This window comes from Capricornis sumatraensis, chromosome 16, assembly GCF_032405125.1.
Source record: "Capricornis sumatraensis isolate serow.1 chromosome 16, serow.2, whole genome shotgun sequence".
Taxonomy (NCBI): domain Eukaryota; kingdom Metazoa; phylum Chordata; class Mammalia; order Artiodactyla; family Bovidae; genus Capricornis; species Capricornis sumatraensis.
Window position 1 is genome coordinate 23,992,042 of NC_091084.1, and position 16,957 is coordinate 24,008,998.

The 16,957-nt window shown below is 42.0% G+C and overlaps 1 protein-coding gene across 3 annotated transcripts in view; it reads right to left on the reverse strand.

Annotated features, from left to right (window-relative positions):
* Positions 1 to 16,957, reverse strand: part of ALG9 (ALG9 alpha-1,2-mannosyltransferase) — a 107,954-nt gene that overhangs the window by 13,344 nt on the left and 77,653 nt on the right. For all 3 annotated transcript variants that reach the window (XM_068988509.1, XM_068988512.1, XM_068988511.1), the window contains one exon: positions 12,298 to 12,428. In XM_068988509.1, coding sequence (XP_068844610.1) covers positions 12,298 to 12,428 — 131 coding nt within the window. The remainder of the gene's footprint in view (positions 1 to 12,297; positions 12,429 to 16,957) is intronic.

Genomic DNA, 16,957 nt, shown 5'->3' on the forward strand with positions numbered 1-16,957 from the left:
GTAGCCTGGCAGGCTGCAGTCCATAGGGTCACACAGAGTTGGACACGACTGAAGCAACTTAACAAGCACACACACGCAAAGCCTTTGGAATGCCCCAGTGCCAACCACCATCTGATGGGCAATGCATAAGAACCCCGAGAAGCTGGAGAATGGCCCACTGAGCCCAGTGAGTCCCCAGAACCGTGAGATAAAACAATAATAAATTACTGTTGCCTTTTAATACCACTAAGTTTGGGATGCAGCAATAACTGGGACAAGAGTTTACAATCAGTGTTCACTTTACAGTGATTTTCCAATGGTCTTCTTATCTTTCGGAAACAAACAGTTCTGCTTGTGCTAGGGTTAGAGTTGGGACATGATGGCTGCTATCCACGAGACAATGACACAGAACCGAACTGGATTCAGCACCGTGGCCTCACAGCTGCTGGGTTCACTTCCTGGATGCTAAAAGGAAAGTAACAGTCTCAGCGGAAAGCCTCCGTGAGGATCCTGTGCTGGACACTGAAAGAACACAAGTATCGTATGCAATCACCACAACCCCCACCCGGCCCTACAGAAATCCGCTGACGAGTAAAGGCCCCTCGCCTACCACACCAGCTGAAGATGTTATGTTCTAACTCTTCGCTTGCATCTACCTGTAATTATACATTGGGCAGGCTTTGAAATCCTGCCCTACTAAGTGTCCCCAAATTATCTCACATCCTTTGTCAGGCAAGCCTAAAATTCAGTTGGATGAGGCTAATGGGTTCCAAAATGGGGACAAATAACATATCATAATCCAAAAATCAAAGGTGAAGGCAAAGACAGTAAAACAGAAGGGACCCACAATGAAGGAGGAAAAAGTGGGTGGAAAGTGGCTGCAAAACAGTGGGCCGGGCCTCCCGACTTGTTTCTAAAGCTACAAACAGGCTCTGCTGCTCAGCAGGCCAACTCCAACATCCTGGAGAGGCATTCCCCACCAGACTCCCTCAGCCAAACACTCTCTCCATCCTTAGAAAGGAACCCACAATCCAGCTGAGTTACTGCAACAGTCTCCCTTCACTCCTCTCTGGGGAATCTCAAGAGTAACCATTACATCCACCCACTTGTCCAACTATTTTATACAAGTAGCCATTATATCACGCTTCAAAGAAAGAAAGAAAACAAAAAAATCCGCTTATTTTAGAAAGTATGTAATATGAGATGTCCATCGGCTGACAAATGTGTCTGGTTTAAAAAGTGATATGTCAACGAGTTTAGCCCCCATATCTTGGAAGTTTGATAAATGCTAATAATATTAGCCAGACACAGACACAGCAAACTTAGGGAGAGGAAGTTGCAGCTCTGGTACCAGTCATGTGCGGGAGGAGACTAGAAAATGGTTATCAAGATCTTGTGCCTGATGGAGGGGACACAGGTATACCTATGACTAATTCACGCTGCTATATGGCAGAAACCATCCCAATACTGTAAAGTCATTATGCTCCAAGTAAAATTTAAGAATTAAATAAAAATCTTACGTCTAGATCTTCTCTCCAACTAATGTGGTCTGGCCTCTCCAGTCCTCTGATAAAGCAAAGAAGTCTAAGAGGAAGAGCACAGGTGGGCATCTGGGTGGCCATTCTCCCAGACAGGTTTACAATGTTCAGCCCTCTTTGTGATTCCTTCTCCAACAGTCCGACAGGAAACTCGGCTTATCTTCCAACAATTTCAGCAGAAAACACGCCTCTTCACATATTCACAGACATTTAGAATTCCTAAATTTGCACCAGGCACAGTACTGTCCTAATAATTTTAAGTTGCTTCCCCTGGGGTTGAGTCTCCCCTGGCACACTCAAGAGTATGATTTTTCTACCTGCTGGTACTGTCTTCAAACTAGCTTCACCGCTTTCCTTTCAGACAGCTAAGGCCCAATCCAGGCTACGGCACCAAGGAACGTCTGAAAATTAAATAAGTAATCGATGGGCAGACCCGATGGTAGACGTGGACCGACCATAACCATGCGCTCCGCTCTCCAGTCCTGCTTTCTGGGATAAGCTCTCATACTCCAGTCACATTACAACAGGATGGCCACCTATCTCAACTCGCCCAGGGCAGGGTCCCTTTTACTTTCAAAAGTGTTCTCATTTGGATACTATATTACAGATCACTCTAACTAAAAGCAAATTTAAACCAAAGAGGTAAATTAGGCTTTCCTCTATGGACCTTTGGGTCCCCTCATTTAACAGGCCTTCTTTTACTTTTTCCACTTGTGTTCATGATTCCTTCTCCTTGAATTACAGATACGATTCTGCCCTCTTTACCACGAATACAAATCCTTTTTCTTGTACACTTGGGCTAAGCACCACCTTCTCCAGGAGACCTTCCTAGTACACTCTAACCTCCACAGAGCTCTCCTTTCTCTGGAGTTTTAGCACACCACCCGGCACCTTCTATGGTCTTAATGTCTTCTCTGGTAGCTCAGACGGTAAATAATCTGCCTGCAGTGCAGGAGACCCAGGTTCGATCTTTGGGTCAGGAAGATCCCCTGGAGAAGGGAATGGCTACCCACTCCAGGATTCTTGCCTGGAGAATCCCATAGACAGAGGAGCTTGGGGGGCTACAGTCCATGGGCTCACAAAGAGTCAGACACCACTGAGCGACTAACACTTTCACATGGTCTTAGTACTATTTTCAAGGTGTTTACGTGTAACTACAAAAAGTGAAAGTGAAGTCCCTCAGTTGTGTCCGACTCTTTGCAACCCCATGGACTATAAGCCCCCCAGGCTCCTCTGTCCACGGGATTTTCCAGGCAAAAATACTGGAGTGGGTTGCCATTTCCTTCTCCAGGGGAATCTTCCTGACCCAGGGATTGAACTCAGGTCTCCCACATTGCAGGTAGACTCTTGTTCTTTCACCATCTGAGTCACCAGGGAATCCCTACAAAATTTTACAAAAGGAACTACAAAAGTTGTAAATTATTCAAAGGTAAAAATCTGTGTCTAACTGCTTCTTTCATAAACCCTAAATAATCTAGTGCTGTGACAAGAACATTATAGCTTCTCAATAAATATTTTCTGATTTCCAAACCTGCTTAACCAGCTGGCTTCACGACATAAAAGCAGACTCCAGGGCGTCTCCTTCTCTCTGAGCACCCTGTACTTTTCTCTTAAAGTACCTAACAGGGCTGTAATTCTAGACTGATCTAGATGGTTATTTGTTTAATGCTAGCTTCCCCATTATACTGTAGGGCTCAAGAGGACAGAGAATTTGTGTTCACTGTCATATACACTTAAGATCCATCACAGTTCCTGACAGTGTTCAAAAATACCTGCTGATTAAATGGATGTCAGATGGCTAGAAAGATAGAGAGATGGATAAAGGAAGGGAAAAAAAATGATCTCAAAGTGAACTCTAAAGAAAGCAGATTTCTACTTCAGGGGCTTGGGCTTCCCTGGTAGCTCAATGGTAAAGAATCTGCTTGCCAGTGCAGGAGTCATGGGTTTGATCCCTGGTCTGGGAAGGTCCCACATGCCACAGAGCAGCTAAGTTCCAGGTGCCACCACTACTGAGCCTGTGCTCTAGAGCCTGGGAGCTGCAACTACTGAGCCCACATGCCACAGCTGCCCAGGCCTGTGCGCCCGAGAGCCTGTGCTCCACAGGGGAAGCTGCTACACTGAGAAGCCTGCACACTGCAGCTAGAGAGTGGCCCCCACTCGCCGCAACTAGAGCAAAGCCCTCGCAGCAACAAAGACCCAGCACAGCCAAAAACAGATGCAGTTTAAAAAAATTAAAGAAAATAAATTTCAGGGACTTAAACTTAAATTTCAGTTTCAGGAAACTGTCACAGGCTTATGAAAACCCTTCCTCAGGAAGAGCTAGATAACAGCTAGGCCTGCAGCCCACCTGATCTAGGGTCTAAGACATGAGGGACTATTACATGTTTAGTGCCATTCTCTTCCCTGTTAAATAAACTGCTAAAGTACAGAAACCATTGTTTCATGAAGACAGAGGGTATGTAATAGCCCCATTTGAGAGGCTCAAAGACATCCCAGGGTCGAGTTCTCAAGGGCATCTCATGCACCATCTCAGAGGGGTATCTCTGAGGCACACCGCCTCCCATAGTACAGCCCAATTTAACTGGCCCAAAGTCAGCAACATCAGATGTCACAGTGCTGACAGTTACACACTGCTGTGGCAAAGGGCACTGGAAGATCCTGCTGTTTTTGCAGTTGGGTCAGTACATACTAGGAATGGCTGAGCAAGAGAAATGTAAAGAAAATCAACATAACTTTGGAGCTCCAGGCAGCCTGCTAATTAATAGGAAGGCCTGATATTTATATAACGCTTTAGAATTTAAAAACACTTTCGTATTTCAGCTCTCCTTTAATCCTTCCAACATTCCTATAAAATATATAAAATATTATCTCTGTTTTACTGATATCGAAGTGTGGGAACAGACAGGAACAACAGCAAGTAACCAGGACTGAATGCACATGTCTTCTGACCTCCTGTTCTCTCCATTATACTTCACATACTTTCAAATAAACTTCCATTATGCTTTGCGTATCTTCAAGAAATCTGTAACCAACAGATTTCTTTTTTTTCTCAGCACATGGTCATGAAAAGACTGCCAGTTTAGGGAAATGAGTACAACTTATGGGAAATCAAAAACCTCTGAAGGCATTCTCCAGGGGTCTTCTCCTTTCCTCCACCTCCACTGGACATGTGCTCGATGTTAAATGAAGTGGCACCAGGGACCAACAGGAGAGACAGGACGTACAATGGGATAAGCTTAGAGTCCTGTCTCTCTGGCAAGTGCTGCTCAACGTGTGAAAGCTTCTGGTCACAGAACAGCCCAGCTAGAGAAAGCAAACCGTAACAGCGACCAGCACCGCATTTCTAATAGAGCAAAGGAAAATATTAAAAGCTTGATCAAGGCCACTGGAGAAAATTGTGGGCTTCTGGGATCCAAACTTTGGCCTGATCCTTTTCTGCAAAAATGTGTCTCCTGAGTCCATTCATCCTTTGCAGCTGAGTTCACTTCCTCGTCACCTCTCATCTAGTCAAGCAGAATAGCCTCCCAGCTTGTTTGTATGCCTCCCACCTTCCCACCTTCCAGTCCACCTCCCATAGCGGAGCCAGTGGCATCTTCAGATGTCATGTCCTCTTGGAATCTTCCCTGGTCTCACCCATTCTAGCCTTTTGGAGCTAACCCCTCCCTCTCACGCCCCAGTAGCTCCTCTCTGAACTACGGTGCATCTCCCCGGGTAAACTAAAAACTCCCAAGGCAGTGGGTCTTGTCTGCACACAGTCTATAAAGTCTTATATGCAGAAGGTGGCCAATGAATGTCTATCAAACTGAGCCTATCAAACTACGCCTTATTTCTGCCCTTAAAATCTAGCTGCTTAGTGAAGCAGATGTTCAGTGGGGAGCAGCAAATAGTATCTCTGGGAAAGGCTCTCATATTTCATGGGCTCCCAATGTGTCCCCCGCTCCCACTAACTGAGGAGAGTGCTGACCAGAGGGCCCTGGAGGAGCGATGCTCGGCCACATCACTGAGTGACAGTGTGGTCACCTCCGTCACTCTCTGCTCGCCACAAGGCAGGTGAGAAGGTGCCCAACACTGTCTGCTCTTCCCTCAGAAGATTTCCAGCTCTCCGGTGAGTGGTGTGCAAGCATCAGGCTTCTTTGCCTTAAACAGGCTCTCAGTTCATGTCTACCAGCTGCTGGGCCCAGGGGCTACCAAAAGGGGAAATGGGAAGATGAGGAGCTTTTCCCACTCCAATCCTTTAAGACCAAAAGGAAAAAAAAAAAGTTGCTTCAAAAATACTCCCTTGCCCCATTTGCTATAAAGAGAATTTATTCTGTGGCCAAGGTACTTCTGGTCAGTATCCGTCAGCCATTGCTTCCCTTTGTTACCAGGAAGGCTGTTAGGGATCCACTGATCCTCCTGGGCTGGAGATCTTTTCAGGCCCAGATCTCATGTCGTTATAGTTTTCTCAACTCCAAAATGAAGCCACAACAGTGACCCGCTCTCCAAACACTGTATCAAATAACAAGTCAGGCACCAAGAGAATATGTATGATGCAGAGAAATTCATACCTTGGCTGCTGCTTGAAAGAGAATTTCAAGTTCCCTCCTACTACTGTTCTGATTCTGACAGGTTTTTTGAGTATCGGGTCATGATCCTATCACCTGTCATGGTCTCCCACTCCAATGCCTACCCCCACACCCTCCTTACTCACTCAAGGACCTGATGATTGATCTTTTCTATTGTTTTCTTCATCTCTATTTCACTTATTTCTGCTCTGATCTTTATGATTTCTTTCCTTCTAGTAACTTTGGGCTTTGTTCTTTCTCTAGCTGCTTTAGATGTAAGGTTAGGTTGTTTGAGGTTCTTGTTTCCCAAGGCAAGATTGTATCGCTATAAACTTCCCTCTGAGAACTGCTTTTGCTGCATCCCATGGGTTTGGGGTCATTATGTTTTTGTGGTCATTTGTCTCTAGGTATTTTCTGATTTCCTCTTTGATTTCTCCAGTGTTTATTAGCGTATTGTTTAGCCTTCACGTGCTTATGTTTTTAACAGTTTTCTTGTAATTGATTTCTAATTTCACAGCGTTGTGGTTGGAAAAGATAACTGACATGATTTCAACTTTCCTGAATTTACTGAGGCTCGTTTTGTGGTCCAGAATGTGATCAACCCTGGAGAATATTCTGTGTGCACTTGAGAAGAATGTGTATTCAGCTGCTTTTGGATGGAATGCTCTATAAATATCAACTAAGTCCATCTGGTCCATTAATGAAAGTGGGTGTTAAAAGTCCCCCACTATTATTGTGTTACTGTTGATTTCTCCTTTTATGGTTGCTATTAGGTTGGTGCAAACGTAATCATGGTTTTGGATTGTGAATTTTAAATAACTAGGCTCAAACACACACTTATTAATCAAAATAGGAACCATTACAATCAACACATTTCTGCCAATGAGAAATGTTTGCTTATTCCTGTAGCATAAAAATCCGTTCTTCAGGATTTAACGAACTCTTAGAACACATTTTCTGCATCCTGTTGGTTGTAGAAGCATTTTGCCTGCAAAAAGTTGTCAAGATGCTTGAACAAGGGGTAGCCAGTTGGTGAGAGGTCAGGTGGATATGGAGGATGAAGCAAAACTTTGAAGCCCAATTTGTTCAGTTTTTGAAGTGATGGTTGTGTGACCTGTGGTGAGGCACTGTCATGGAGAAGAACTGGCCCTTTCTATTGACAACTGGAGGCTGGAGATGTTGCAGTTTTTGGTGTATCTCATTGATCTGCTGAGCATACTTCTCAGATGTAATGGCTTCCTCGGGATTCAGGAAGCTGTAGTGGATCAGACAGAAAGCAGACCCCCAAACAGTGACCACGACCTTTTTTGGTGCAAGTTTGTCTTGGGGAAGTGCTTGGGAGCTTCTTCTCCAGTCCAGCCACTGAGCTGGTCATCACCAGTTGTCATATACGATCGACTTTTTGTCACATGTCACAATTCAATCGAGAAATGATTTGCAGTTGTTGCATAGAATAAAAGAAGATGACACTTCACAACAACAATTTTGGGGGGCTTCCGGTCAGTTCACGAGGTACCCACTTAACAAGCTTTTTCACCCTTTTCAATTTGCTTCAGATGCCGAACGACCATAGAATGGTTGACACTGAGTTCCTTGGCAACTTCTCGTGTAGTTGTAAGAACATTAGCTTCAATAATGGCTCTCAACTGTCATTATCAACTTCTGATTGGTAAAGGCCAGCCACTAAGCTCCTCATCTTCAAGGCTCTCATCCCCTTTGCAAAAGTTCTGGAACCACCACAGCACTGTAGGTTCATTAGCGGTTCCTGGGCTAAATGTGTTGCTGATGTTGCAAGTTGTCTCTGCTTCTTTACGACCCATTTTGAACTCAAGAAAATCACCCAAATTTGCTTTTTGTCTAACAGTATACCCATAGTCTAAAATAAATATAAAATAAACAGCAAGTATTAAGTCATTAGCAAAAAAAAAAAGCAAGAAATGTGCATTAAAATGATGTCTAACTTAACCACATTTATTTATAATGTATTCCAATATCATATGGCAAATTTCAACAATGCAAAAATCACAGTTACTTTTGCACCAACTTAAACAGTATTAATTTTTGCCTTTAAATTGAGGTGTTCCTATGTTGTGCATATATAGTTAAAACTGTTATAGCTGCTTCTTCTTGGATTGATCCTTTGATCACGATGTAGGGTCCTTCTTTTGTCTTTTGTACTAGATCTTTATTTTAAAGTCTATTTTGTCTGCTATGATGTTGCTACTCCAGCTTTTTTTTGATTTCCATTTGAATAGAATGCATTTTTCCATCCCCTCACTTTCAGTTCTGTATGTGTCCCTTGATCTGAAGTGGGTGTCTTGTAGACAGCATATATGTGGCCTTGTTTTTGTCATCCATTCAGCCAGTCTACGTCTTTTGGTTGGAGCCTTTAATCTGTTTCAGTTCAGTTCAGTCGCTCAGTCATGTCCAACTCTTTGAGACCCCATGAACCACCGCACTTCAGGCCTCCCTGTCCATCACCAACTCTTGGAGATTACCCAAACTCATGTCCATTGAGTCGGTGATGCCATCTAACCATCTCATCCTCTGTTGTCCCCTTCTCTTCCTGCCTTAAATCTTTCCAAACATCAGGGTCTTTTCAAATGAGTCAGCTCTTTGTATCAGGTGGCCAAAATATTGGAGTTTCAAATCTCCAGTAGCATATTGGGCACCTACTGACCTGGGGAGTTCATCTTTCAGTGTCCTATCTTTTTGCCTTTTCATACTGTTCATGGGGTTCTCAAGGCAAGAATACTGAAGCGGTTTGCCATTCCCTTCTCCAGTGGACCACATTCTGTCAGACCTCTCCACCATGACCCCTCTGTCTTGGGTGGCCCCACACAGCATGGCTTAGTTTCATTGAGTTAGACAAGCTGTGGTCCGTGTGATCAGATTGGCTAGTTGTCTGTGATTGTGGTTCCAGTCTGTCTGCCCTCTGATGCCCTCTCTCAGTGTCTACCGTCTTACTTGGGTGTCTCTTACCTTGGATGAGGGGTATCTCTTCACAGCTGCTCCCACAAAGCACAGCCACTGCTCCTCACCTTGGACGTAGGATAGCTCCTCTTGGCCCCTGCCCCCACACACGGTAGCTCTTAAGGTAATTATCAATATTTATGTTCTTACTGCCACTTTGTTAACTGTTTTGGATTTTTTTTGTGGGTCTTTTTTCTTCCTTTCTTTTGTTCCCTTCACTTTGATTTGATGATTGACTTTTACTGTTGTGTTTTGATTCCGTGTGTGTGTGTGTGCGTATCTACTGTAGCTTTCCAGTTTGCAGTTACCAGAAGGCTTTGATAGAGCAATCTATATAAAAACAATCCTGTTATAACTTGCTCATCTTTGAATACCAAATGCATTTCCAGTATCCTGCATTTGTGTTCTCCTCTTCTCATAGTCTGACATCCTATTTGTGCGCAGGTGATTTCTTACTTACCTTTACTGTTATGTTTGCCTTTACTGGTGAGCTTTTCCATTTGTAATTTTCTTGTTTCTAGTTGCAGCCTTTTTATTCCCAGAGAAGTTCTTTTAGAATTTGTTGCAAAGCTGTTTTGGTGGTGCTGAATTCTGAGTTTTTGCTTGTCTGTAAAGGTTTTGATTTCACCATCCAATCTGACAGCCTTTCTGGGTAGAGTATTCTCGGTTGTTGGTTCTTCCTTTTCATCACTTTAAATATATCCTGCCACTCCCTTCTGGTCTGCAAAGTTTCTGCTGAGAAATCAGCTGATAACCTGATGGGAGTTCCCCTGTGTATTATCTGGTACTCTTCCTTTGTTGCTTTTAATACTTTTTCTTTGTCTATAATGTTTATTAATTTGATCACTATGTGTCTCAGTGTGTTATTCCTTGGGTTTATCCTGCCTAGGCCTCTCTGCACTTTCTAGACTTGGATAATTGTTTCCTTTCCCATGTTAGGAAAGTTTTCAGTTATTATATTATCTCTTCAAATATCTTCTTAGATATGTTCTCTTTCTCTTCTTCTGTGATCCCTATAATGCAAATGTTGGTGTATTTAATGTCATCCCAGGGGTCTCTCAAACTGTCATTTCTTTTCATTTTTTTTTCTTTATTCTATTCCACAGCAGTGATTTCTACCATTCTGTCTTCTAGGTCACTGATCTGTTCTTCTGCCTCAATTATTCTGCTACTGATTCCTTCTACTGTATTCTTTATTTCAATTAGTATATTGTTCATCTGTTTGTTTTTTAGTTCTTGTATGTCTTAGTTAAACATTTTTTGTATCTTCTCAATCTTTGGCTCCATTCTTTTCCCAAGATCTTGGATCATCTTTCCTATCATTATTCTTAAATTCTTTTTCAGGTAGATTGCCTATCTCCACTTTACTTAGTTGTTTGGGATTTTATCTTGTTCCTTCATCTGGGACATATTCCTCTACCATCTCACTTTGTCTAACTTTCTGTGATTGTGATTTCCGTTCCACAGGCTGCAGGGTTGCAGTTCTTCTAGCTCCTGCTGTCTGTCCTCTGGTGGATGAGACTGTCTTAAGAGGCTTGTGCAGGTTTCCTAGTTGGGGGGACTGGTACCCGCCTACTGGTGGGTGGAGCTGGGGCTTGTCCCTCTGGTGGGAAGGGCCATATCTGCAGATGTGTTTATTATCAGGCAGCTGTTTGTTCAGGACGACTTTAAGCAGACTGTCTGCTGATGGATGGGGCTGTGTTCCCACCCTGTTGGCTGTCTGGCCTGAGGAGTCTCAGCACTGGAGCCTACAGGCTGTTGGGTGGGGTCAGGTCTTATAAAGTGGCAGCCTCCTAGAGGACTCATGCCAATGAGCAATTGTCAGACCCATGCCACCAGTGTCCCTGTCCCTCCAGTGAGCCATAGCTTCCCCTGCCTCCACAGGAGACCCTCCAACACTAGCAGGTAAGTCTGGCCCAGTCTCTTATAAGGTCCCTGCATTTTTCCCTGGATCCGGATGCCCATAACACCCCGTGTATGCCCTCCAAGAGGGGAGTTTCTGCTTTCTCCAGTCCTGTGGAATTCCTGTGCTCAAATACCACTGGTCTCCAAAGTCAGATTCTCTGGGGGCTCCTCCTCCTGCTGCTAGACCCCTGGGCTGGGCAGTCCAATGTGAGGCTCACAAAGTTCACTTCTGTGGGAGAACTTCTATGGTATAATTATTTTCCAGTTTGTAGGTCACCTACCTGGTGTCTATGGGATTTGAGTTTATCGTGATTGTGCCCCTCCTGCCATCTCGTTGTGGCTTCTTCTTGTCTTTGGTTGTAGGGAATCTCTTTTGGTAGGTTTCAGCGATTCTTTCTGTCAGTGACTGTTTAGCAGTTAGTTATGACTTTGGTATTTTCATAAGAAGGGCTGAGCATACGTCCCTCTACTCCACCATCTTGCTGCGTTTCTCCTGCCATTTTTGCTTCAATCCCTCTAATCTCTCAAATTCTATGCCCCCACCACTCCACCAAAATTGCTTTTATCAACTGTCAAATCCAATGGACAGTTGTTATTCTTCACCTTATTTATCAGTAGGTTCTGATCATTCTCTCTTCCTGAAAATATTTTCTTCCCTGTTTCTGAGTCCCAAATCTGCCTCTCAAGACCTGGTCCTTCACCCTTTGGTTTTTACTTGACCTCCTGGATCCTGGGCTTTGCCTATGAGACCTCCTTGGACCTCCTTCAGCTTTAATCTCCTTGAACTTCAACTGTCTGTCTACCTGGACCTGGGCCCACAGACAACCTATACCTTCTAATTCTCTCCCATTTATTACTGCTTTACCTGAACGTCCTGACTCCCCTCTTATCATGAATTCTGAGGCCTTTCTGAAGAGCTAGTCAAGATCTAGTCTGTTTGTCTTCTTTACTTAAGATGTAGTAAGGCCTGGCCTCATCTCTGACTGAGCTTTGAGCCCAAAAATAATTGATATGAATTTCTAGCTCCACAAAGAACATAGTCAATCTTCCTAACAGTATTAGAAAACTCTGGTTAAGAAATCTGAAGTTTATTGTCAAAAATACTCAATGTCAAACATTTTGTGTTTTCTTCAGCGGATCTATCTGTTTATAGATTCTTTTATTTCGATGATACCAGAATATACTTTGCATTCTGATGCCTAGAAAAGGAGAGCACTCTTTTAGATTTCTCAGGGAACTGGACACAGATAAAATAAATGGATACTAGAGTTAGTCCAGGACTGGAAGTTATTCAATCCCAGATTCCAATTTTCATCCTTATTAGTCCTAGTACATTTCTTAGGATTAAAGCCACATACCTAGAAGCATCAAGGAATGGTCTGTAGGCCAAGTTGATCCATTCTTCTCTATTTGATGAATATTTTGGCTCCCGGGGTGTTTCTCTCATGGTGTCCAAATCCACTAAATAATGGCATTTACTGATGTCAATCTGTAATGGAGAAAGATGAACTCTCATCAGGAATTGCAAAGATCCTTTCAGGGTAAGAAAGATAAATTGTAACCCTAAGAATTCAGGCAGGGTTTTAGAAGCACAAACATCAAAGTTCTCAGATGTTATCAGTGCTCTCTTAGCTCAGATAAGAGTGGTGGGTGTTAGGGTATTATTTAGGTTCCTGGGGGGAGGGAGGAGACATCAACTCACCCAGCCAAATATATATGTAAGCTTTGGGAGTTTTGACTCCAGTTTGGGCATGAAGTCTCTCTAGCCTCACAAACACTTCTGAAGCTAGCAAGAGTCCACAACCTACTCAAAAAACTTTCTTTTGTGGCTCACGATTGCTCCCTTCCAAACTATCACCTTTTGTTTCAGAGATTGAGAGGCCTGATCAAACAAAAATGTTAGTGTGTGAGAAGCCCTGTCTCTGCTGACAGAGGCAGCGGGGTCGCCGTATACCTCACAAGTAGTTCAAAGACATCATGCACATTGTTTCCTTCAAACTTCAACAGAACTGACAGAGACACAAGAACTGTCCCTGCAACAAAAGATCAGTAAAGCAGATACAAGAACTGCAAGAATAGAGATTATGAAATGTATATAGTAACTACTGGCAAAACTAGAGTCATCCAGTTGCTCACAATACGGATACATCAGAGGATCACTCATACTCATAAGAAATTATTAATGCATTTAATTTAAAACCCTGTTGGTACTGTGCTTCTCACAAAATTGATTAATCCAACTGAACATGCTACAAAATCTGTAGGATACTTTTGCAGTTAAATGGTTCATCTCGAACTATTCCTCCTCTCATCTCAAAGCAAGGGGAGAAGTTTTTAAGCCTTTTTAATAATAATAATTTAAAAAATGTAGACTTAAAAAAAATTCAATACACACACACCAATGTTTATAGCAACACTATTTAAAATAGCCCAAATATGGAAGCACCTAAGTGTTCATCAACAGATAAAGGGATAAAGAAGATGTTGTATATCATTCAGCCATAAATAAGAATGAAATAGTGCCATTTGCAGCAATAGGGATGGACCCAGAGATTATCATAAGTGAAGTAAGTCAGAGAAAGATGAACATTATATGATATCATTTACACGTGGAATCTAAAAAATACTAATGAACTTATTTACAAACCAGAAATAGGCTCACAGACATAGAAAACAAATGTATGGTTTATAAAGGAAGAAGGGTGGCAGACGGATAAATTAGGAGTATGTGATTAACAGGTACACACTACTATATATAAGATAAACAACAAGGATTTATTGCATAGCATAGGGAACTATATGCAGTATCTTATAATACCCTATAATGTGAAAGATTCTGAAAAGAATGTGTGTGTATGTCTGTGTGTGAATCACCTGTTGTATACCCAAAGTGGAAGTCGCTCAGTCACGTCTGACTCTTTGCGACCCCATGGACTATACAGTCCATAGAATGCTCCAGGCCAGAATACTGGACTGGGTAGCCAGTCCCTTCTCCAGGGAATTTTCCCAACCCAGGGATCAAATCCAGGTCTCCCTCATTGCAGGCAGATTCTTTACCAGCTGAGTCACCAGGGAAGCCAGTATACCCAAAACTAGTACAATATTGTAAATCAACCACAGTTCAAAAAAATATAATACACAAGTTTCTATGATGTTAAATAAAATCCCAAAGATGGAGAACATCGCTGTGACATGATTTATAATAAATATTCTGGGGGGGTCTTTTTCCAAGGTTTCTGACTGACAGCTCCCCAAACCCTGGTAATTTCCCAGGCAATAAGAGCCATGGGAGCATTTTTTGTTAAAATGTTTGGCCTCTTATCTTCAGTTCCTGATATCTCTTCAAAGCAATAATGGTGAGTGGAATGTCTTGTTATTCATAGCTAGCCCCTATGTACCACAACTGAGCTTAGGTTAATGGGGTGACTTTTGGAAATCCCCTACAGATGGCAGGGGGTGCTAGTCACCAGATGAACTAACCATGTGAATAGAATGTTTGTCTTTCCAATCACCAGAGGAGGGGTAAAGGGCTGGAGACAGCCAGTGATTTAATTAATCATTCCTGTGTCAGGACACCTCCATAAAACCCTGAAAGCCTAGGTTTAGAAAACTTCCAGGTTGGTGAACGCTTAGAGATTCGGGAAGGGTGCTGAATGTGGAAAGATCATGAAGACCCGAACTCTTCCCTCATATCTTGCACTATTCATCTCTTCTATCTGGCTGTTCCCGAATTATATCCTTTTATAGTAAACCAGTTCTCTAGTAAGTAAAATGTTTCTCTGTGTGTGATACTCTAGCAAATTAATCAAACCCAAGGAGAGGGTCATGGGAGACTCTGCTTGACACCAAGTCAATCAGAATTACAAGGAACAACCTGGACTTACAACCAGCAGCTGAAGTCCAAGAAGGGGGTCATGGCCCCAGTCTGTCACCAGCCAGTCAGAAACAGGTACCAGCCTGGGCTTGAGATTGGCATCTGAGGTGGCAGGAGAAGGGGGCAGTCTTGTAGGACTCAGCCCTCAATCTGTGGAGTCTGATGCTGTCTCTGGGTAGACAGCACAAGAGTTGCATTGAGTTGCAGGATGCCCAGATGGTGTCTGAGAACTGTTGTTACTGTGGGGAACTCCCCCACCCCCAACATTAGAAATCAGTCCCAGAACCCTCTTAATTACTAATGTAGTCAGTGAAAGGAAAGTAAATCTCAAGGGAAGGAAACTGCTAATTTTCAGTGTTTTTTTTATATGCAAGTATGTTACACATATCACTTTTGAAATCATTATATAAAGGCCTATAGAGGAATTATTAATTCCAGTCTTATAAATGAGGAATCCAAGACTCAGAGACAAATTATATAACTTCATTTTTTTCAAGATCTATATTAAGTCTCTACGATATACTAGGCATTAGTAAGTTAGTGCTAACAATATAGAAATAAATAACAAATAAACAAGTAAGTTCTCACCCTAAAAAGATATACAATCCTCACCAAAATCACAAGAGTTTACAGTAGAGCCATGTGTGTGTTTAGTTGTTTCAGTTGTGCCTGACTCTCTGTGAACCCATGGGGCTGTAGCCCACCAGGCTCCTCTGTCCATGGGGATCCTCCAGGCAAGATACTAGAGTGGGTTGCCACGCTCTCGTCCAGGAGATCTTCGCAACCTATGGGTCGAGCCCAGGTCTCCCTAATTGCAGGTGGATCCTTTACTGTCTGAGCCACCAGGGAAGCCCAGTAGAGCCATACTGGGCTCAAGTCAGTGTGACTGCCAGTGTCACACAGCAGCTGCCCAAATGGCCGAATAAGAGGCAAAGTACTCTCAGGAGCTCATCTAAATGCTGCTTAAAAATTAAAACCAAAAAAGCGTTGTCCAAGAATGCCAGGTTTCAGCTAAGATAGAGACCATTTGAAATACAATTAGATCTATAGCAAATCTCATATTTCAACCTTGATGAAGGGTTGAAAGCTTTCCCTTTGGAAGCAGGAATAAGTGGAGGCCGCTTGTTATCATTACTCTATTCAACACTTCACTAGAGATTCTAGTCAGCAGCAAAAGATAAAAGGAAAAAACAAATAGTAGAAGAAATGAAAAGAAAAAAAAAACTCAATTATTCATCACAATGATATGATTGGTATACATAAAATCCAAAAGAGTCAACAGAAAAATTTTTGGAATTAAGAGAGTTTATCAAACTTTAAACTATTTATAGAACGTAAAATCAATATCATATATTCTTACATAACAGCAGTAAACGATATACTAAATTACACTGAAAAAATTACATATTTTCAAATTATATTATAAAAATACCATTCACAAGGATTTGAAAACATGTGGCTTGGAATAAATCTAACAAAATATGGGCAAGGCCTCCATAAAAAATTATAGAATTTTATTGACAAGTGTCTATCAACTGATGAATTTATAATGTGGTATATTCATATAATTAAAATGTGGTCTAAAATGCAGTGGTATATCACTGTCTTACAAAGGATACATACTACAACAAAGATGAACCTTAAAAACATTATATTAAGTGAAAGAGACACAAAAGACCATTCTTGTGTAACTCCATTTATAAGAAATGTTCAGAAGAGACAAACACATTAAGACAGAAAGCAGATTAGTGGTTGCTAAGGATTGGGGAAGTTAATGGGTATGGGTATCTTTTTGGTGGTGGGGGTCGGGCAATGAAATGCTCTGAAACACTATGAACATACTGAAAGTCACTGAAAAGTTTCTGGAGATAGAGAGTGGTAATGATTGCATAACAGTATGGATGTTCTTAATGGAACTAAATTATATACCTAAAAATGATTAAAATGGTAAATTGGATAATAAAAAATAATTGAAATGATGAATTTTATCTCAAAAAATTTTAATAAAGTAGACCTTTAAGATAAACCTTATTTCTAGGTTAAAGACTCACTATTATAAAGATGTGAATTCTAAATAAATTGATTGAGAGATTAAATGCAATCTCAATAAAAATGCCAATAGACTTTTTTGATGAAACTTTACA